This window comes from Zalophus californianus, chromosome 8 (genome assembly GCF_009762305.2).
Source record: "Zalophus californianus isolate mZalCal1 chromosome 8, mZalCal1.pri.v2, whole genome shotgun sequence".
NCBI classification, from domain to species: domain Eukaryota; kingdom Metazoa; phylum Chordata; class Mammalia; order Carnivora; family Otariidae; genus Zalophus; species Zalophus californianus.
In genome coordinates this window covers 7881409-7905188 of record NC_045602.1, presented here as the reverse complement: position 1 = coordinate 7905188, position 23780 = coordinate 7881409, and the positions used below count along the sequence as shown (strand labels likewise).

The window sequence follows — 23780 nt, the reverse complement described above, 5'->3', positions numbered from 1 at the left end:
AGTGAAGTACGGGAAGCGTGTTCTGGGGCGGGCAGCCCGCACAGGGGGATGGCAGGTGTAGCAGACTGTAGGGGGCCCACAGGGAGGCTGTTCGGAGTTGATCCTGACAGCATGGCTGCCCCAACACCCCCACTGGGTCTGCCATCAACCTGACATCATAAATCAAATGACGTTCAGCGAGCCCTTGGGGTATAAAGGCAAAGATCTCTGCTAGGTTCCTCTAAGACAGAACACACCTGCTCCCCAGACATTACCCACCCCAAAATACTCAGCTCCAATTCATTTCCTCACTCACCAGGGCCTGATCCTTGGGGGCCTCATGCTAAGACGGGGATGGACACAGACGTGGGTGTCCCTTCTACGTGAGCCTTTACAGGAAGAGCAGGGAGGGAATCTGGATTAGCCCCCCAGCCCCCTCCTCCTCCACAGAGAAACAAGGTCGCCCCCCCGCCCCGGCACCTACACCTCTCCTAAATGCTCCCGTCCACCTCAAGTTCTCCGCTGCTCGTTCCCTGCTCTGGCTCACTGTCTAACAGGTTCACTCACGCATCAGCTCCCTCCTTGAGAACGTAAGCCGCACGGGGGCAGCTAGGCCCCCAGCCGCACCTCCAACACCTCAGAACGGTGCCTGCCCGGCAGCTGGTCGTCACAGATACCTGCATATCGAAAGTAGCAGGATATACAAGGTAAGGATTTCAAAAAGGCTCTAGGAAGGTGGGCCAGGAAAGGCCATTTACAGAGAAAGGGGCCAATCCAAGCCCATAAAGAAGTCCACGCAGCTCAATTTGATGAGGAAGAGCAAAGCTGGGAAGACCCGTAGCCCCATCTGGTCCCCAGCCCCATCGTTTAACAGCTGGGAAAACGGAGGCCGGGTAGCGGCTCGCCCAGCGGTGTTGGGAAGTTAAGCCCCCTTGACCCTGGCCCACAAACTCCAAGAGAAGCACAGGGCACGCTTTTGTTCATCACCTCTCAGGCATTAGCCAAGTCCCCTCCCCCAAATGGATGAAAAGCAAATGAACGCATACACCTTCATGAAAAAGACTTTCTCGTTTTTTCTTCCTAAACTGAAATGCAAATTAATTTATCAAGGAACGGACATAAGAACTGTTCATTTAACCCCTGTGCCACATTCAGTTTTTAGACTTTGAAATGCTTGACTAAAATCTGCTTCCCTTTAAACAGATCAGGAAACTGAACTGGAGTTGGCAAAAATGAATCCTTCCATTAATGCGCTAACGGGGAGGCCGAGTCCTGAAATCGACTTCCGACTTCCACCTGCAGCTGACATGCGAGGCAAAAAAGTTTATTCACTTTTGTGTTGCACAAGTGTAAGAACCACATAATCTGGATTTACTTTAGGTAACAATAATTTAAAAGATAGAAAGCCCCTGTTACAGAAATTGTTAAATTGACTATTTGACAATTTATACAATAAATGAAAAAACTGACAATAGAACAGGCCAGTGATCAGCCAACACAATACAACAGGTTAACAAATGCAGCCAAAGGATCAGTGCGTATCATCCACCACCTTCCACCCAACATCATGGCCGGGCTGGGTTTTTTGGGGGGGGGGGGGTCCTGGAAAGGAGAAGGCAGGGGGAAACAAAGGCAGGTCGATTCAAACTAGCCCTATTAAGTATATTATACTATCAATCTAAAATTACGATGTGAATAGAGCATGTGTTAATATAGCTCACGCAACTCAAGTTTTCTCCTGAAGGTCAGGAATCCAATAAGGTAAATGCTCAGATTGAGGCAGATGCTGGAAGTAACTGCACTGAATTCTATCTGCTTCAATCGTGAACTGCACTAACTGGGCAATTATTTCAAACTATGAACCACAGATATAAAAAGACATACACAGTAAAAAAAAAAAAAAAATAGTTCTAATTTAAAAAACATTTAGTAAATATAAATGAAATAGGGCAACAGTACCTACTTACAAATTCGACCAAATCGGAATACATGCTCAGCTTTTCGGGGAGCCAACTTCAGTCCTGGTTGTGCCACTTAATTGGAGCAAGATCCTCAGTGGGGCATTTTGTGCAAGGATGATTGGAAAATCAATTTACAATATTATCTCAGATCCTAGAGCTAAGGATCTAAAGATCTTCGTTAAGAGCTTGAAGTTGGGGAAAATAAGAGGATGCTGCCCCTCTCACGCCCCCAGGTGACCAGAAGACAGCCTGCATCACACTTCAGGCTCCAATGATTTAAGTCAGAAGCTCCTTTCCCCTCGCTCTCATTCCACAACACTCGACCTGGCCTCCAAAATACAAACCACAACCTGTCTTCTTTGTGGCACCAACTAGCTAATACATAGGTATGTGCAGGGCTGACTTTGAAGTTGATCAAAGAGCACATCCATTCATTCTAGAAAATAAAGAATAGAAATAACGTGCTTGATCTGCACAGGTTTGACAGACTTTGGCCACCTAGTAAATTCCAGACCAGCTCCCATTAGTGGTCAATAGAAGGCTTTGCATGTGGGCTAGAAACCAAATTAGGTTAAATCAGGCCTTTATTTCAACAGTACAAACTCTGTTTATTTGTATGTAAAGTGCCAGTTTTATATACAAATCAGTAAGTAAACTTTAAAATCTGCTTTGAAGCACCGAGGCTGAGACCTCCCAAGGGCCTTTGAGTAACTGACTGATTAATCCTGCTGGATCTGACTCACTCCAGGGTCCACACATGTTGGGCCCTGACTGCCACTAAGAGCCACGGTGAACTCACCGACAGCCAGCCTGCCTGCAAAAGCCAAACACGGCCAAGGTCTTTCCTAAGAATCTGAGTAGCTTTTGCCTCTGCTTCTTCCTAAGTGAGACAACTAGCATCACTAATCAACAGGCTTGCTTATGAGGTAGCTACACAGTTTTAACAATACTATTAATGAACATTATTAATTCATGGTGTAGCTGGTTTGATACACTTCAAGTAGCTGATTTTTCTTTTGGATGAGAAAGGGGAAAAAAAAAATCAGCAAAATAAGAGCACATCTTCATTTCTCTTAGAAGTCAGCATCCAAGGTAAAAGAATTCTCTGTTGGACTTGACATCACTCCCATCCTCTGATACTCGCCTACTCTCTTCTCAAAGAAGTTAGTCTTCCCTTCCAGTGAAATATTCTCCATAAAGTCAAATGGATTTTCTACTTTGAAAACCTGAAAAGGTTCACAGGAAAATTTAAATACAGAACACCAGTTTCAGAAGAACCAGAAGGCTATGAACAATACTTTACCTTGCCAAAACCTAGCTCCAGCATAAGTCGGTCTGCCACGAACTCAATATACTGCTTCATTAAAGTGCAATTCATCCCAATGAGCTTCACAGGCAAGGCCTCCGTGAGGAACTCCTAGAGACCAAAACAGAGCTTCTCAATAAAATGGAAGCATCAAGACACCTTCTAGCTGGCACGAGAGACCCTGATGCAACACCCACCTGCTCTATCCGAACGGCATTAATAATTATTTCCTTCACTCTCTGCTCGGAAGGTTTGTGGACCAGGTGTTTGAACATCAGGCAGGCAAAGTCACAGTGTAAACCCTAGAAGAAAAGGTTTAAGATCACTATTAAAACCAGACTTGTGTCAGGGTGCCTGGGTGGCTCAGTCATTACGCATCTGCCTTCGGCTCAGGTCACAATCCCAGGGTCCTGGGATCGAGCCCTGCATCGGGCTCCCTGCTCAACGGGAAGCCTGCTTCTCCCTCTCCCACTCCCCCTGCTTGTGTTCCCTCTCTCGCTGTGTCTCTCTCTCTGTCAAACAAATAAATAAATAAATATTTAAAATGAAAGAAAAAAAAGAACCAGACTTGCATCATTAACGCGAAACAGGAAATGGCTTTCCCCTTTTCTGCATTCTCCTCCCTACACCTTGTGTGGCGGCAGTTTAAGCACTTCAACGGTCAAAGGGAAGAGGGCTTCAACTGCTATCTCCTCTGCAAAGGTCATGGCAGGTTCGGCTGCACCCAAGGTCCTCAACACTGCTCCCCTGGGGAATAACAGCAGGCCAGGTCCGGTCCCTGCTGCCCTGTGTGGTAGCCAAGGATGGGGTAGGACTTCTCAAACCATTCTTCCTGTATCTGTGAGCTCCCGTTTTGCCACCATTCCCAGCAAGAAAGGCAAAACTCGGCGACCAGGCTAGCTGGTTGTGAGATTTACAGCCTAATGCTCGGGAAATCAGTAACACAATTTCCAGTGAATGGAGTCTACGAGTCTTAGTGCCAAGTAACCCTGATCTTCCTATAACAGAAGGAAGAGCTTCTTATAAAGCAAGACCAACTGATCTGCCCACTGGGCTCCAAGTATGGCAGGGTTCATGGCCCTGGCCTTGCCAACTGGAATTAAATTAGAACACCTGGACATCTTCACCTGCCCTTCCAGTTTAATCCAAGTGCACTCAAAGACATAAACTGGACCAGAATGGATTCTCGTTCTTCACTAGGATGCTTATCGACCAACTCTGAAGTACAGTAGAGTCATACAGAATACTGGGCAAAGAGAATATAAAACACCCCATCACCTAGGGTGCACCAGACATATAAAGGTATTGCGAGGGCGCCTGGGTGGCTCAGTCGTTAGGCGTCTGCCTTCGGCTCACGTCATGATCCCAGGGTCCTGGGATCGAGCCCCGCATCGGGTTCCCTGCTCGGCAGGAGGCCTGCTTCTCCCTCTCCCACTCCCCCTGCTTGTGTTCCCTCTCTCGCTGTCTCTCTCTCTGTCAAATAAATAAAATCTTTAAAAAAAAAAAAAAAGGTATTGAGAACACAAGTACTTCCAGTAAATTAAAGCATTTCATTTTCTGCCAAGTACGGATATGGCTGAACTCACATGTTAAATGTGGGATATCAGGCAATCTTTTATCTGGAGTTCCCATGAGTGAACCCAAGAGTTGTAGATGTTTGGGGTGCCCATTAACCTGTTATGTGAATTAGACTCACCTCATCTCTGCTAATAAGTTCATTGGAAAAGGTGAGGCCAGGCATCAGGCCGCGTTTCTTGAGCCAGAATATCGACGCAAAAGAACCAGAAAAGAAGATTCCTTCCACAGCAGCAAAAGCCACAACCCGTTCTCCTGTGAAGAGTTAATACTAATAGTTCTAGCTAGCAACCGAGCACGTGCACAAGGGGGGGGGGGCCACAGAGCAGTGACGTCACTCAGAGGATGAAGCTCAGGGGGCGCGGGGCCAGGGGGGGTCCTCACCATAGGCAGCCTCTTTGTCCCCAATCCAACGCAAGGCCCAATCTGCCTTCTTCTTTACACAAGGCATTGTCTCGATGGCGTTGAAGAGAAATTCCCTAGTAGACACCCAGAGCGTCAGCAGTTACAGCAAAGACCTCCCAGCACAAACATCTGGAAAGCACCACTGGGGCCAAGGCCAAATTGAGCCTCAAATTGAAATGTTTTCTCATTACTGTTTTTGCTCCCCCTCCAGTGTTCTTTTTTAAAATCTCAACGTTCACTTGGTTCCTATTCTTTAGTTCAGAGGGGATCCCCGAGATCTACTAACATTAGAAGTCTTAGTCCATTACACCAAGAGCATTTATCAGCTTAATTGTATCAAGCCCAGGTCATGACAAAGTTCACAGGCCCTATCTTTGAACTTGAGAAGCCATAAAGTCTTAACTGCTAAGACTACTTCAGCTATGCTGACCATTATCTTGCTAGATAGCACCTTCCTCACCAGACTACCATCAGGTCAATTATATGGGCCCCAAATGCCATATATATATAATAAAGCAATTAAAGCCAATAAACTGAACAATCTGGGCTTGCTTCCTACCGGAATTCTATGCTACGCTGATGGTTCCAGATCAGGAAAGCAAATCAACTGGCCCCCCACTTACCTGGGTCTTCCTTATTACCCTCTTCTGCCTCCAATGTAACCCTGTGCCCTGCTTGGGAGTCTACAGACTGCCCAGCCTGTTCCTTATCAGGCAACCTTGTTCTCTGAAGCCAAGGTCATCAGACCATATGGCTCCCTTCATTCTCTTTCCATGTCTCCATCCTGAGACCGGGGCCTGCCTCTCCCTAGCTTTTTAAGCTCAATCACCACACCTTCCTGATCCTGCCCCTTCTGGTTATTTATCTGGGTCATGCCTATCTTTATCTTTCCTCATTTCTGCCTACAAATGTGTTCAATTCGTCCTACCCCCCCCAGTCTCCCCAATCCTGCCAGCGCTTCCAAGCCACCACTCATTTTCCCAAATCACATTCTTCCTGGTTACCCTCAAGAGCCTACCTTCCAGCCCTACCACTTCTGTTCCATGCAAGACTCTCATCCTGAAGCTGACCTCAGTATCTAGACCACTCAGACAGCCATTTTTAACGTTCTCTTCTCTAATCTTAAAAATGTACAATGGGCCTGAAGCTACCTTTCTTTCTCCTCTGTGATCCCATGATGCAAACCATCTCTTCACACAGTCCCGTGCCTAAGGTTCATCTAACAGTAAACTGCAGCCTCTGCTTTATTATGGAATTCCTCTCACTCACGCTTCTAGGTCTGATTTTCTGTACTGTATTACGAGCTCTTGAAGAGGAGAGTAATGTTCTACTCGGGTGCACCCTCCAACCCCTCCATTTTGCCCCAGCTTCCCATTGTAGGTTAACAGATTGCCCACACGAGTACAAACTGCCAGACCTAGGATTTCATTCATTGTACACGGCCTCCTCGGATGTGTTTTGTTTTGTTTTCAAAGAAAGGCATTAGACTGAACGACCAACTGTATACTTCCACTTCTAAAAATGGAGTAACCTCAGAACTTCGTTTTTAAGTGACTTGCTAATAAAGTGGCTGTAGGCCTCTTCCTCAGAGCAGACGGGAAAATGGGTGGTAGAAACTGCTTTGTCTGCTTAGTCACTTAAAAGTCATTCTTCTACCCCTATGTAAACTCAAAAACTTGAAATAACATAACAATTAGTGAGTCCTAGACATGTTGGCAGGCCACCCAAATACTCACCTTTCTTTGGAATCTTTAATGTAAGTGTCAATGAGGAGACTGTACATCTCAGAATGGATGTTTTCCATGGCAATTTGGAAGCCATAGAAACAGCGGGCTTCTGTAATCTGAACTTCTTGGCTAAACCGCTCCACCTAGTGGTAAAACACGTCACAGTTCAGCTTGAGGAGCATCCACGCTGAGGATCCTGGATACATCACACTCCCTTTGTACCAGTATAGGGTTTGCATCTATTTTTAGAAACAATACTTCATTATTCTGTGGTAAAGCTGGGCATTTTATGCCATATCGCTCAACTTACAGATCAGGAAATAGTCTATTTTATAGGGATCCTAAGAACACTCATCAATTCATTTCTTCCTAATTCATGGCACGAAGGATCCACTCACTAGAAGACGTATATAGACTCAAGTTATTAAAAGAGCAAAACCACAAATGTCACAGCCACGAGGAGTAAACCTATTACTACCGCTTAACATTGTCTTTGAGCCTCTCAAGAGCCAGTGGGGGGAAAAATTAACCACAGGAAAGAAAGAACTGCAAAGGATATTATAAAACAGGCAACACCATGTAATACAACTACTAGCTTACAACTAGTAGAACTTAAAAGATGAGGAGAGAGAATTCATTTTCTCTTTAATCTTGAAGTGGATGAAAGCAGATGTTTTTTGGAAACTCACCAAGTTTTCATTTACGATGCCATCACTCGCCGCAAAGAAAGCCAGAACGTGGGATATAAAGTATCTCTCCTCAGGCTTCAGGGATTCCCAGTGCTGAATGTCCTTGGAAAGATCCACCTGAAGTTTAGACGTTCACAAGGGACATTAAGCATGCGGGGCCTCACACATACACATACATAATCCTTAAACCTTAAGTCTACCGACACCACTTGATCAAGAACATCCCTCCCATTCCACATCCTCCGTGGGCAACCATCCCCAACCACCCCCAGGAGGAACAAAGAGTATATTTCAAGCAAGTTACAACCACCACTGCAGGGGCTTCCTCTAGGGCTGGGGTCAATGCTTAAACTTCCTTTTAAGTCTCCAGCTCCTGACTCTGATTACCTCTTCAGCTGTCCAAAAGGAAGCCTCAGCTTTCTTATACATCTGCCAAATATCATGGTACTCGATAGGGAAGATGACAAAGCGACGAGGGTTTTCTCTCAGTAGTGGCTCGTCCTCCACGCTGGGGCCAAGCACCGTAGTTTTCTGTTGGGCGAGAAAGTAATGAACATGCTAATCATAGGGGGAACCACATGAAATCGACATTTTTTCGGGCCTAGTGCGTTCAATGACCGGCAATCCCGGGGGGTTCAGTGTGTGGGTCAGCGGTCACCCATGTATATCCTACAGAGAACAGAACCGGGATGTGACAGAGGAACAGGAGGAAATCTGCGGAAGTGTAAAGAAGGACAGGGAGGGAATGCCTTGGCGGGAAAGAAGCGCGGGCCGGGGAGTGGCTAGGGTTTGAAACCCTGGAGGAGACAATGAGGCTTTGGCGCCAAGAGGCGGCTGGCGCCCCCTATCGGCAGCGCCCCCCCCCAAGGCCGCTTCCCCGCCGGCTGCCCGGGCCACTCACCGGCTCGGCGGGCTCCTGGAAGATCCTCCTGGCGGTCTTGCTGGCCAGCACGCGGGTCCCGCTGAGACTCGGGGGCTGCGGGGAGACGCGCGGTGAGGGGCAGGCCCCCGACCCACAGCCCCCCCCCCCCCGCCGCCCCGGCCGGCCCGCGCGGGCTCACCGTGTTCTCCTTGTCCGCCAGGCTGAGCCCCTTGAGGGGCGAGAGCTGAAGCTGCTGCTGCTGCTGGGGGTCCACGATGGTAGCGAGCGGGACGCGGACGGAGAGCATGGCGGCGGCGAAAGGCGACGGCAGTGGAGGCGGCGCGCAGGTCGTAGGAGCCCCGCGCCGCCCCGCCGGCCTTTAAAAGCCCACCGCGGAGGGGCGCGCACAGGGGGCGTGGCCAGACACCGCCTTCCCATTGGATGCACCGGCCGGACGTCCGCGATTCGAGAGCCGCGCGGGAGCACCGCCCGCCCGCCGCCGGGACCCCCCCCGGGACTCCCCCGGGCCCCCGGGCCCGCGGACAGGACTAGGGGCGCCGCCGCCTGGGCCCCTGCGGGCCCCCCCGGGCAAGGGCTGCAGTCCCCGCGCGCCTCGGTGGCCGTGGAGCGCGCGGGACTCGCTTATCCGGGAAGCGCCCGGAATTGAATAAAGCAACGCGATTGGAGGCCGCCCCCGAGCGGGAGAGGATTCCCCCACCCCTGAACCGTTTTCGCAGGTCGGGGCAAGTGGTTTTGCAAATGAGGTTAGTGCAAATGCCTGGGAACGCCCCTGGCTGCGAGAGAAGCGCGGGGTTGCGACCGTTTGGATACGTGTACCTGGGTGGGGGTTTAGGGGTCCTCGAGTTCCGGCAGATTTGTGGGAGGGTCGGTGACAGCCGTGCTTCCTAACGGTTAGGGCCACTGGCTACTGAGTCCCGCAGTGCAGTTGCTGTGTCACTTGGACGTGTCACCTGGCCAAAAGAGTCAGTGCCCTCCTTGGTATAATGGGACTGGTCGCCGGACCTACCCTGTGGGATTATTAATAAAATGAGATCAATGCGATAATTCTTGTAAAATGCTCAGTCCATGGTAAAGCTGAGTTAAGTAAATGCCGGGGAGGGCCTTTGGTGCAGTTTCCCACTGAACTTGTGTCTGCTGTCAGGCCACTGTCCCCAGTGTCAGCATTTTTTAAAATTAGAAACTGAGCAGAAAGATTGAAGAACTGGGAATCCATGTACTGCTTATTGGGCATCAAGTAGCCTGAAGAGGAGATTGAAAACCTGCATTGTCATGAGGGTGACATGACTTTATTAGCGCTTTTCATTTTACTGTGTTTGGTTTTTCAGATTTGCCACAGACATTTGCCCTGCAAGTGGCAAAATGCCAGGAATGAAGAGAAAGAAATGTTAGAATCCGAGAAATAAATGATTCACCGGGGAAAGTTCCAAGATCTGCAAACACTCTTAGGGCCGCCCGTAAGAGAAACACTGGACTTTTTTTTACAGACTTTTCTAGATACAATAAAGAGGTCGGAGGTAGGGACGATCCCCTCCTCACATGGGTCTGTTTCTTGCCTTTCGTAGTACCACATACATACTGTGTTTAATGTATTCTCAAGCCTCAGAGAAAGATTAATGACAATCTTTTCTCTTACACAAAGCAACGAGTAAAACTTCGGTCTGGCATCCTTAGTTTTAAAGCAACTCCCAGACGTGGTCAATTCCACCTTCCTTCAGCATCCAACTTCAGGAAATGGGCATTTTTAGTGATGATTTTATGGCCGATAAAGCCATTATCATGTCTAAGAAAATTATCAAGGATTCCTTGGTACCCTCTAATACCCAATTCACATCCCTATCTCACATCATCAATAACCGAAGTGCTCCTTCCGGTTGCTCTTGGGCACCACGTGCTTTTTCGCTTCTGTTATACTCTGTGTGTACAGGAGCCGTAAAGTATTACTCTGTAAGCTAGCCAGAATTTATGACTTCGCGTTCCGCTTAACTTTTTCCTGACTCCCCAAATAACCCATGTGCGTGGTAGAGAACTTGGGAAGACGAGTGGTACCACGAGGCAGAAAGAAAGGTCGCCATTCTCCCCTTCACTGCCTCCCAACTCTGAGTCACTTGGGCATGTCCCGTCTTGCCTCCTACGGATTTTTACTGCTCTCACTGCACAGGAGGAAGCGGGCGCGGTAAGTTACGTGGCTCTGCCCAGAGGTCACTCCCAGAGGAGACCGCCGACCAGGGCTTCTGGCCCGCAGAGCCTCCCCTCTAGCCCTGGGGACCGGAGAGAGGAGGGCGTGCAACCAGACCGGGCGGCCCAAATCAGCTGGACAGGAGGCCCCCAGAGCGGCCAGGCGCCCGGTTATCTGCGGTTCTTTCTCATTTCCCTTCGGCGCCCCTTTTGACATCTGCTCCACGATTGGTTGGCCAGAAAGAGGCTCCGCCCCCGACTTCGGAGAGGCCGCTCTCCTTTGGGCTCGAGCTCCCCCGCCCGCCCACCTGCAAGCCCCGCCCCCACTTCCGTGGCCCGCGCTCCCGCCGCCGGGCCCCTAGCAGTTGCGCCTTTACTCGTCCCCGGGCCCCCCCTAGGGGGCCGCTTCCCCATCCTCCTACGCCCGGCGCAGAGAAACCGGCCCGGGAGCTCAAGTGGTTTTCTCAAAGCCACTGCTCACTCTTACCAGACACCCGGCTAGGGACTGTCTATTAACACTAATGAAGAGTGGCAAAATGCCAGGAATGAAGAGAAAGAAATGTTAGAATCCGAGAAATAAATGATTCACCGGGGAAAGTTCCAACATCTGCAAACACTCTTAGGGCCGCCCGTAAGAGAAACACTCAGGGCACCTGGGCCCCTGAGCCAGGTGCTTGGCGCTTTCAATCCGGACAACTGTGTGGGGTATTTTTGACCCTGTTCTTCAGCTGAAGGAAGTAAGGCCAGGGAGGCAAGGAGACTGTCCAAGGTCGCACAGCTTAAACTTCACAGCTAGAACTTTTCTCCCCCAACTTTTTATTTATTTATTTTTTTGGTTAGCTACAGAGGTAGAATTTAATGGTTCATCAATTGCATATAACACCCAGTGTTCATTCCGTCAAGTGCCCTCCTTAATGCCCATCCCCCAGTCACCCCATCCTCCCCACCCCCCTCCCTTCCCGCAACCCTGTTTGTTTTCTAGAGTTCAGTGTCTCTTAGGGTTTGCCTCCCTCTCAATTATCTTATTTTTCTTCCCTTCCCCTATGTTCATCTGTTTTCTTTCTTAAATTCCAGTATGAGTGAAATCATATGGTATTTGTCTTTCTCTGACTGACTTATTTTGCTCAGCATAATACCCTCCAGTTCCATCCACCTCGTTGCAAATGGCAAGGTTTCATTCTTTTTGATGGCTGAGTAATATTCCATTGTAGGTATATACCACATCTTTTTTTTTAAGATTTTAAGATTTTTATTAAGATTTTTATTCAAGATTTATATTTTTATTTAAGATTTATTTTATTCATTTGCACGAGAGAGAGAGAGATCACAAGCAGGCGGGGGTCAGAGGGAGAAGGAGAAGCAGACTCCCTGCTGAGCAGGGCACCTGACCCAGGGCTCAATCCCAGGACCCCGGGAGCCAAAGGCAGACACTTAACAGACTGAGCAACCCAGGCACCCCTACCACACCTTATATCCATTCATCTGTCGATGGACATCTGGGCTCTTTCCATATTTTGGCTATTGTGGACATTGCTGCTGTAAACGTTGGGGTGCATGCACACCTTTGGATCACTGTGCTTGTATCCTTTGGATAAATCCCTAGTAGTGCAATTGCTGGGTCGTAGGGTAGCTCTGTTTTTAACTTTTTGAGGAACCTCTGTACTGTTTTCCAGAGTGGCCATATCAGCTTGCATTCCCACCAGCCGTGTAAGAGGGTTCCCCTTTCTCCACATCCTCACCAACATTGGTTGTTTCCTGACTTGTTAATTTTAGCCATTCTCTCCCCTAGCTTTTTATTAGGACTATTTCAACAGACACAAAAATGGGAAGAATTCTCCAGTGTTCACCCACCACCTAGGATTCAACAGTCCTTTCCATTTTGCCGTATTTTCTTTCTCCCCTTCGGTGGGTGTATGAGACTTTTGTTTTTTTCTGGATCATTCGAAAGTGGATTGCAGATGCTATGCCACTTTGCCCCCCGGTTTTTCAATATATTTTGGCAGGTAGCTCCCAAAACTAAGGACACTCTCTAACAACCACGGTAGGATATTCACGCCTAAGAAAGCTAACATTAATTCCCTAGTATTACCTAATATCAAATTTTCCCAGCTGTTTCAAATATGTCTTTTAAGTTTGTCCATTTTAAGTGCACACATTACATTTGGTTATTGTGTCTTTTTGTTCTCTTTTATTTAGAACAATCCTATTTCCCCGCCCCCCCCATGCCCCCGCAACAACATTGACTTTTTGAAGTTCAGGCCAGTTTTCTTGTAGAATGTCCCGGCCTCAGTGTGTCTTCATGGTGTCATTTAACTTGTTTTGCTAACCCCCGTATTTACTACAAAATGGGAGTTTGATCTAAAGGCTTTACTAGATTTAGCTCTTTTTTTTTTATTGTGGTAAGATATACGTAAGCCAAGATTTACCATTTGAACCATTTTCAAGGGGCAAACCAGGGCCATTTAAGTACGGTACACCGTTGTGCAACCATCAGTCACTGCCGTCCGTCTCTGGAACTTCTTCCCCAACCCGAACTAAAACTGTCCCCATTAAACACTAGCTCCCCATCCCCCCTCCCATCAATCTCTCATAACCACCATCCTACTTTGTCTTTATGAACTTGACTAAGTACCCCAGATAAGTGGAATCTTAGAAAATTTGTCTCTTTGTGACTGGCTTATTTCACTTGGCATAACTTCTTCAAGGCTCATCCATGTTGTGGCATGTGTCAGCACTTCATTCATTGTTAAGGCTGAATAAGATTCCATCCTAGAGATATGCCAAATTCTGTGTATGAGATTTCCTTTCTACCATCCACCTGCCCCTTCTGTCCATGGCCACGTTCTTTTGTTTCCCAACCACTAGGCAGCTAGGTCAGCCCTTCTCAAAACTGTGCTCCACTCTGTGTGTGGTTCCAGAGCACCCCTTCCTTCTTCTGAACTTGTTATTCCGCTTTCACATCTTCAGGATGCTCGGAACCTTCTGTTGGGGAAAATGCATCCAAGGGAAGCCGGAAAACTGAATACTTCATCCCACGTGTGACTTGTTTGCTGTGGAACTTCTAGAGTGGAACAGTGGACTGACGGAGGGGTTGGGTCAGCCGCTTTCTGCCCTCTGGCCCTCTGACAACCCCAGGAAACCCGACGCGGGACTCTCCCCTCCACAGCTCTCTTGTGAAAACACCTCCCCGCCACCCCACCCCAGCTTACCACAGGGCCCTATCTTGCCTGACCACCAGGACCTTCCCCAGCTGTCCTCGAAGCCCCTGCTCTGACCATCTTGCTCCCAGGCCCAGCCCCTCCCCCGAAGGCTGTATTTCTGCCCCGTCCAGGCTATGTCTGAAAGAGGATTTCCCAAGGGTTGACTTGAAAAAGAAAGAAAAGAATGTAAGGGCACAACTGTGCAGGCCCAGGATAAGTTTATTTCCTCATGACCAAGCTCAGCTTCCTGTTGGCTTATTACTGGTCATTTCTCCTTAATAGCCTCCTTCCCTGGATAAGGGGGCCACATCATTGACTTCTTTCTAAATACAGTGGTGCACGTATGTATGTTTGCGGGGAGAGGGGACAGCAGCTTTGAATGGTATTCTGAACGGGCCCACCAAGAGCAACCTAAGCAAATAGGTTTTCAAGGAGGAGGAGGAGCCAGTCCTGCCATTTGTGAGGAGGGTGGGCTGGAAGGGGAAGGAAGGGGGGGCGGGCAGGTCAGCGGAGAGGAATTCTGGGAGGCCACACTCACCACTCATGCATTCGAGCTAAATAATAACTTCAGGAGGGGGAAAGGCAAAGCCCAAGTAAATCAATCCTACACAGCCCTGATGATTCACTTGCCACAAGTTCAGCTGCTTTTAGACCAAGTGCAGTGGAGTGAAGGGACCAGCCCTGGGTTCACACCTGAATCCCAGCATCACTTCTTACTTATTAGATGACCTTGGACAAGCCGCTGGATATTCCTGAGCCTGTTGCTTTACTGATAAAATGGGCATGATAATTCTTACCGCACGGGGGTTCTTCTAAGAATTAAACAGAGTAGGATATTTAAAGCTCCTGAAAGGTGCTTTATGGAAGTCCAGTCCTTTCCATTTATTAGCCTAGCTGACCTCTCAGTCTCCTGAAATACAAAACTGAAGCTATTCCAATGTGGTTTTCCCCGTTTCCTCCTTCAGTTCATTTTTGGGTCCCTGGGTCATTATTCCGGCTCTCTCTTCTGTCTCCTCCCCACCGCCGCCACCGTAGTCTTTGATGCAGGCCAGTGAAGCAGAAATGGTGCCTCCCATTCAAACCAGAGGGCCCGACAGCACCTCTGGCCATCACGAGTGGGGAGCAAGGCTTCCTCCAAGGAACTGAAGGAGAGACTCATGAGGAAGAGGGCCCAGCCCCAAGTGTCTCCACTCTACAAAGCCCCCCATGTCCCCCTGCCTAATTCCTACTCCCGTGAAGCATCGGGTCCCCTGACAGTCACGTGAGGCTGCTCTGAGGCCTGCCAGGGTTGGTCACATCCGTGCTGAAGTGGCGTCTCCTCCCGAGGCCATCTGCGCCAGTGTAGGCCTGGTCCGGGCTGGGACCTTGACTGCTTTCTCCATGCCCTGTGCCCTGTGTTGTGGAGCTGCCCCGTTATCCTCCCTGGCATTGTGCGCCCTGTTTGGAGAGGCCTCCTAGGCAGTCAGGTAGGGTGTGGGGGTGGGGAGGAAGGAGGTAGCCCCAGTCAGCAGACATTGGTTGAATTACATGAATGAGGAAGACGAGGCATCATGGCAGAGAGGTCATGAGCCTGGATTATGAATCTCAGCTGGACCAGGAAGCCCCTCCAGAGAACTCTCACACATCGCCCTTGCCAATTTGGGTTAAACATGGCCTTGCACCAGATTCAAGCACGGCCTTGGCCCAGAAGACTGCAGAGAGGCTAGGGCAGCTTGGGTCAAAAGCCCAGACTTTCTCTTATTTAGTGAGCAGGAGGATGTCTTTGCAATTCACTTTTTCATTGTTCCAAGGGTACTGGCATTTGCTAAAAAAGAGTGTCTCTTCTTTGGTTCAATGTTAGCTCTTCAAAATTTGTTTTCGTATTGACGGCTGTGACCAAGAAAAACACAGGCCCCAAACGGAGTCATTCCTATTAAGATCCCCAGGTCAGTAAACGGAGACTTAATACCTAACTTAACTGCAGTTTCAACAATCCGCACCCCACCCCCACCCCCCGCAACCTGGGAATGTAACCTTTAACCAGGACACCTGGAAAATACTGGTCAGCACTAGGAAAGTTACAGATAGAGCCTTTCAGCTAGTTACCCTTAGGAGACCTTGCCTGAAACATTGGATTCTTTGCTAAAATTTTCTTTTTCTCACTTCCTTCCTAGCTTTAAAAGTCCTTTTCTGCAGCTCCATGGTGCTCCCCTTTACTTGCTAGATGGCATGCTGCCTGATTCATGAATCAACTAAAAAAGCCAATTAGGGGCGCCTGGGTGGCTCAGTCGGTTAAGCGACGGACTCTTGATTTCAGCTCAGGTCGTGATCTCAGGGTCGTGGGATCGAGCCCCGCATGGAGCACCATAATCAGCAGGGAGTCTACTTGAGATTCTCTCTCTAGCTTCTCACTCTGCCTCTACCCTTGCTTGCATGTGTGCAGTCTCTCTAAATAAATTAATTAATTAAATCTTTTTTTAAAATAATTTTTATTGTTATGTTAATCACCATACATTACATCATTAGTTTTTGATGTAGTGTTCCATGATTCATTGTTTGTGCATAACACCCAGTGCTCCACGCAGAATGTGCCCTCTTTAATACCCATCACCAGGCTACCCCATCCCCCCACCCCCCTCCCCTCTAGAACCCTCAGTTTGTTTTTCAGAGTCCATCGTCTCTCATGGTTCGTCTCCCCCTCCGACTTACTCCCCTTCATTCTTCCCCTCCTGCTATCTTCTTCTTTTTTTTTTCTTAACATATATTGCATTATTTGTTTCAGAAGTACAGATCTGTGATTCAACAGTCTTGCACAATTCACAGCGCTCACCATAGCATGTACCCTCCCCAATGTCTATCACCCAGCCACCCCATCCCTCCCACCCCCCACCACTCCAGCAACCCTCAGTTTGTTTCCTGAGATTGAGAATTCCTCATATCAGTGAGGTCATATGATACATGTCTTTCTCTGATTGACTTATTTCACTCAGCATAACACCCTCCAGTTCCATCCACGTCGTTGCAAATGGCAAGATCCCATTCCTTTTGATGGCTGCATAATATTCCATTGTGTATATATACCACTGCTTCTTTATCCATTCATCTGTCGATGGACATCTTGGCTCTTTCCACAGTTTGGCTACTGTGGACATTGCCTCTATAAACATTGGGGTGCACGTACTCCTTCGGATCCCTACATTTGTATCTTTGTGGTAAATACCCAGTAGTGCAATGGCTGGATCGTATGGTAGCTCTATTTTCAACTGTTTGAGGAACCTCCACACTGTTTTCCAGAGTGGTTGCACCAGCTTGCATTCCCACCAATAGTGTAGGAGGGTTCCCCTTTCTCCACATCCCCGCCAACATCTGTCGTTTCCTGACTTGTTAATTTTAGCCATTCTGACGGGTGTGAGGTGGTTTCTCATTGAGGTTTTGATTTGGATTTCCCTGATGCCGAGCGATGTGGAGCACTTTTTCATGTGTCTGTTGGCCATTTGGATGTCTTCTTTGGAAAAATGTCTGTTCATGTCTTCTGCCCGTTTCTTGATTGGATTATTCGTTCTTTGGGTGTTGAGTTTGATAAGTTCTTTATAGATTTTGGATACTAGCCCTTTATCTGGTATGTCATTTGCAAATATTTTCTCCCATTCTGTCGGTTGTCCTTTGGTTTTGTGGACTGTTTCTTTTGCTGTGCAAAAGCTTTTGATCTTGATGAAATCCCAATAGTTCATTTTTGCCCTGGCTTCCCTTGCCTTTGGCGATGTTTCTAGGAAGAAGTTGCTGTGGCTGAGGTGGAAGAGGTTGCTGCCTGTGTTCTACTTTAGGATTTTGATGGACTCCTGTCTCACGTTTAGGTCTTTCAACCATTTGGAGTCTATTTTTGTGTGTGGTGTAAGGAAATGGTCCAGTTTCATTCTTCTGCAGGTGGCTGTCCAATGTTCCCAACACCATTTGTTGAAGAGACTGTCTTTTTTCCATTGGACATTCTTTCCTGCTTTGTCAAAGATGAGTTGACCATAGAGTTGAGGGTCCATTTCTGGGCTGTCTATTCTGTTCCATTGATCTATGTGTCTGTTTTTGTGCCAGTACCGTACTGTCTTGATGATTACAGCTTTGTAATAGAGCTGGAAGTCCGGAATTGTGATGCTGCCAGCTTTGCTTTTCTTAATTAAATCTTTTAAAAAAAAATAAAGCCCGGGCCTCTGGGTGGCTCAGTCGGTTGAGCATCGCCTTCGGCTCAGGTGATGATCCTGGAGTCCTGGGATCCAGCCCTGAGTCGGGCTCCCTGCTCGGGGGGAGTCTGCTTCTCCCTCTCCCTCTGCCCCTCCCCCTACTCGTGCTCTCTTTATGGCTCTCTCTCAAATAAATAAATAAAATCTTTTTTACAAGTTAAAAAAATAAAAAAATTAAAGATCTTTGAAATTTACTCAGCTGAATTTTGTTCTTTAACACAGCAAATGAACTATTATTGCACTCAGGCATAAATCAGGGCCTTGTTCTGGGCAGCATCTTAACCCCAGGGAGCAGCTCCCTGCTTTGCTCCAGGCCCCTTAAGTTAAAACTTTGTAATTAGTTTCTGGGCAGCTCACTCAGTCCTGGACAGGAAATGGTTAAGCCGGAAGCTCTCCCACCCTCCCACCCCCATCCCTTACCTCCAAATAGATGGAGCTTTTTGATGGGGTTGTTAATCACAAAGTGACCCTATTTCTGTTCCTCCCAAGGAGGGTGGATACGTTTTAAGCTTGGATCCCAGTCAAGAAGTTGCTTTCTTGCCTCACAGCCTGGCAGAGTTCTACCTCCAGGGTGTGCAGACTCAGAGCTTCGGCCCGGCTGGGATGGGTGGTGTGCTCTTTGCTTAGGTAGCCCCTAAAACGATGTCAAAAAGTGGTGTGCCCCTTTGTACACACTAAATTGACGTTGGAACTTTTTCATCATAAGTTTAAATCATAGCAGGGGATGCAATTTTTACCATGTTGCCAATATTAGCATTTTTAAAGCTTGACGGGTGTGATTTTTAGAACCTCAAATCCACAGATTTCTGTATGCTTGTTATGAGTTTATTTATTTATTTATAGCGAAGGGAAATACTTTATTTTTTTAAATAGAAAACACCAAATTTAATAGCACTGATAAATTTGTAGTTACTTTGTAAAGTCATGTATAAAATCTGAGTTCATATTTAAAACACATAAATAATTCCTTATCCAAAAAAGAAAAAAAAAAAACCACAACTTGATTTATCTCAAGAGGCTTTAGGGTAAGAGAATTTCTTATGAGATTAAATTATTTGTTTTAGAATTTTTAAAAATTTATTTAAATTCCATTAACTAACATATAGTGTATTATTAGTTTCAAAGGTAGAGTTCAGTGATTCATCAGTTGCATACAACAGCCAGTGCTCATTCCATCACGTGCCCTCCTTAGTGCCCATCCCCCAGGGACCCCATCCCCAGATGACCCCCTTCCCCTGCAGCAACCCTCAGTTTGTTTCCTATGATTAAGAGTCTCTTATGTTATGCTTATTTTAAGTTCTTGGTCTGTCCCTTCTAATCTCCAGTTTTTGATGGTATTTGGAATCTAGTTTGTTGTTTTTCTTTTGAAGTAGTTTTACTTGGGCCTGTGATCTCCTCTTCCCCGGGGCAGTATCAGCTGTTGGGGCAGGGCCAGCCCTGAAGAGGCCTGAAGAAGGTGGCCCACCACCTACCACTGAGCCAGGAGATTCCACATTCACCTTCAGGAGAAGGAGCCCCTGCCTGAGGGGAGACCCTCCCACAGCAGAGGGGGTGGGGAGTGGACCAAGAGCTTGAGGCTGTTAAATTCCTATCTGGTGTCTCTCTCTCTCTCTTTCTCTCCCTCTTCCACTCTGCTCTCTCACCCTCTCTCCTTTCTCCTCTCTCTCTCTCCCTCTCTCCTATCTTAAATTTTTGGTCTATTGCCTTTAAATATCCTTATAATCTCTCCAATTATAAAAACCATACATTTTGTATTATAACAAATTCAAGCAATATAAAAACGTATAAACAAAAGGTAAATGCTTCCCATAATAGCTAGCCCCAAAGATCACGTCGGAACTTTCTTTGTATATCCACACTGTTGTCTGGGATCCTCTTATAACATACCGATTTTCTCACTTCTTATGCCAGCACATCCCTCCACATCAGCACCTGGAAATGTGGTATTTGGTTAAGGGTACAAGTTCTAGACCCAGGATGCCTGGGCGTGAATCCCAGCTTCCCCACTTGCTAATGAGCGTGTTTCCCCCGTTGTGAAATGAGCCTAACAGTACCTAGAACCTACTTCATAGGATTATTGTGAGGATGAAGTGAATCGATACATGTAAAGCACTTAAGAAAGTTCCTGGGACGTTAAAAACACCAGATAAATATTTGTGGCCATTACTGTTATTTTGTCTAACCAATCACCTGTAATGAACATTTCGGTCATCTCCGATTTTTCACTATTCTAAACAATGCTGCAATGTACACCTTTGTATTTCTTGGAAGTAGAACTACTTGGTCAAATGGTGTAAACATTTAACATCTGGGTCGGTACCATAAAGCTACCTGTGAATTTGTTGGCCAATTTACACTGACAGTGAATGGGAGTGTCCGTCTGTCTATACGTTGGCCATCAGTCTTGTATGGATGGAAACTAATATTTGCTTATTGTCTTCATTTGAATTTATTGAATTATTAGTGAGATTGAATATGGACACATGGATATTTTTCAAGATTTTATTTATCAAATGAGAGAGAAAGTGCGCATGCAAGTGGGGGGAGGGGCAGAGGGAAAGAGAGAATCTCAAGCAGACTCCACGCTGAGTGGGGAGCCCGATACAGGGCTTGATCTCATGACCCCGAGATCATGACCTGAGGCAAAATCAAGAGCCGGTAGCTTAACTGACTGAGCCACCCAGGCGCCTCGACACATGGATATTTATTGAATGTCCATTTATATTTCTCCTCCGAATTTCCTGATATTTGTCACTACATTGATTGGATTATTCATCATCTTCTTACTGATTTACAGGAGCTCTATTTGTTTGGGATAGTACCTCTTTCTCTCTCATATATACAGCAGTTATGTTTTCCTGGTTTTTCATGTATGTCTTTTTTAAAAATGAGAACTTTTAAATTTTCAAATAGTTTAGGATACACAAGAAGTTGCAAAATTAGTAGAGTTCTGGTGTACCCTTCCCCCAGATTCCCTCAATATGTTACATAATCATAGTGGATTGTCAAAATCAGGAAATTGTCATTGGCACAATACCATTAAGCAAATTTTGAAGCTTATCTGGATTTCACCAATTACTTTCTTTCTTTTTTTTTTAGGATTTTATTTATTATCCATTTGAGAGAGAGAGCACACAAGCTGGGGGGGGGAGGGGCAGAGGGAGATAGACAAGCAGTCTGCCCGATGAGCAAGGAGCCCACCATGGGGCTCCATCCCAGGACCCCGGGCGATCATGACCTGAGCCGAAGGCAGACGCTAAACCCCACTGAGCCACCCTGGCGCCCCGGATTTCACCAGTTTCTACATGCACTTCTGGGAGTAAACACCGTGTGTCCATGGTTCTTAGAAATCGGTCACACGTGTAGATTTAAGTAACCGTCACCAAATCAGGATGCAGAACTCTTCCATCACCACAAAGAAAGTCCCTGTGTTACTCCTTAATAGTCCAAACTACCCCCATCCCTAACTCCTGGCAATCACCAGTCTGTCTCCATCACCATAATTTGTCACTTAGAGAATATTATATAAATGGAATCATGCAGCATGCAGCCCTTGGAGATTGGCTTTTTGCACTCAGCATAATGAGCTTGAGGTGGACCCATGTTGCTCAGTGTGTAAGTAGTCTATCCCTTTTTATTTCTGAGTGGTGTCCCATGGTGTGGATGTGCCACCGTGTGTTTAACCCTTCCCCTGGTATAGGACGTCTGAGTTGTTTTCTGGGTTTTGGCTATTACAAATAAAGCTATGGTGAATACTCATACATAGATTTTTGCGTGAATATATGCTTTCATTTCTCTAGGATAAATACTCAAGAGTGTAATTGCTGGCTCATATGCTAAGTGTCTGTTTAACTTCATAAGAAACTGCCAAGCTGTTTTGGAGAGTGGTTGTACCGTTTATATTTTCACTAGCCAGGAGTGCGAGTTCCAGGGGCTCCATGTCTTCACAAGCACTCGATATTGTTGGTAGTTTCCATGTTAGCATTCTAGTAGGTGTATAGTAATGTCTTAATGGAGCTTTAGTTGGCATTTCCCTCCTGGCTCATGATATTGAACTTCTTTGCATGTTGTGCTTACTTTCAATTCACACATCCTCTCCATCAAAGTGTCTGTTCGGGTCTTTTGCTCATTTTCTAGTTCAGTGGTCCTCAACTGGGCATGATTTTGAACCCCCAGGGACATTTGGCAAAGTCCGGTGATGTTTTTGGTTGTTTTCTTACCGTTGAGTTTAGAGAGTTCTTTATTATATTTTGGAGGCAAGTCCTTTGTCAGGCAGGTGGTTTGTAAATATTTTCTCCCCGTCTGTGGCTTGGCCATTTATCTTTTAATATCATTCATGATGTCTTTTACCATTCAGAGGTTTGTAAGTGTTTATGTGGTGAGGCTGTTAAAAATTTCCTTTTCTGGTTTTGCTCTCCTGCTAACACACCAGACAAAGATACATTTTCTTACAGAATATCGATGACTTACCTTGTACGCTTGAATCTCTGATCTGCTGAATAAGGTTGAGCTCTACTCTACTTTTTAGTAGCTGAGCTCTCCTTTTTTTTTTTTAATATTTTATTTTTAAGTAAGCTCAACACCCAATGTGGAGCTTGAACACATAACCTGAGATCTATAGCCTCATGTTCCACCAACTGAACCAGCCAGGCACCCCTGAGCTCTGCTTTTTTAAATTGATAGGTCATTGTTCCAATAGCCTTATTGAATAATCCACTTATCCTTTCTATAATAATTTTAGTTGATAGGGATTTTTTGTTTGTTTTGTTTTTTAAGTAGTTATACTTAACCCAAAGTAGGGCTTGAACTCAGCACCTGGGGATCAAGAGTTGCACGCTCTACCGACTAAGCCAGCCAGCTGCCCCTTTTTCTATTTTTTTTAAAGATTTTATTTATTTATTTATTTGAGAAAGAGACAGAGCATAGGAAGGGGAGAGGAGGCAGAGGGAGAGAGAGAAACAGACTCCCCTTGGGACACCTGGTGGTTCAGTCGGTTAAGCGTCTGCAGCCAGGTCATGATCCCAGGGTCCTGGGATCGAGTCCCACATCAGGCTCCCTGTTCATGCTCTCCCTCCCCCCCGCCTTTGACAAATAAATAATAAATAAATAAATCTAAAAAAAAAGAGAAAGAAACAGACTCCCCGCTGAGCAGGGAGCTGGATGCAGACCCCCAGTCCCAGGATCCCGAGATCATGACCTGAGCCAAAGGCGGACACTTAACTGCCTGAGCCCCCCACGTGCCCTGCAGCAGCCCCTTTATCTATACTAATTTTAAATGTATCTTTATCCTATAAAGTACAGTACTAAATTTCCATATGTATGATTTCTGAATTCTCAATTATGTGCCACTGATCAATTCCCATATTCTTTTAATTATTGCAGTTATGTAATGTATTTTTTATGTCTGCTAGGCCATGACTCTCTCATTCTTCTTCTTCCTTTTTTTTTTTTTTTTTTTTTTTAGGCTCCACACCCAGTGTGGGGCTTGAACTCAAGACCCTGAGATCAAGAGCCACACTCTATGGATTGAGCCAGCCAGATGCCCCTATTATTCTTTTATTCAAGTATTTCTGGACTATTCTTGCACAGTTATTTGTCAGATGAATCTTAACAATTCATTTGTCAATTTCCAAATTAAAACAAACTAGAAACAACTACCAGAATTTTTA

General features: G+C 46.5%; 1 protein-coding gene across 1 annotated transcript; it reads right to left on the bottom strand.

Moving 5' to 3' along the window:
- Positions 1-1287: 1287 nt before the first annotated feature.
- RRM2 (ribonucleotide reductase regulatory subunit M2) lies at positions 1288-8950 on the bottom strand. The gene is made up of 10 exons (XM_027623031.2): positions 8704-8950; positions 8544-8618; positions 8030-8173; positions 7643-7759; positions 6963-7096; positions 5206-5300; positions 4943-5076; positions 3444-3548; positions 3244-3357; positions 1288-3166 (listed from the first exon to the last, which is right to left on the bottom strand). Exons 1-10 carry the CDS (start codon positions 8809-8811, stop codon positions 3014-3016), a joined length of 1179 nt encoding a protein of 392 aa, XP_027478832.1. The 5' UTR covers positions 8812-8950; the 3' UTR covers positions 1288-3013.
- Positions 8951-23780: the final 14830 nt, after the last annotated feature.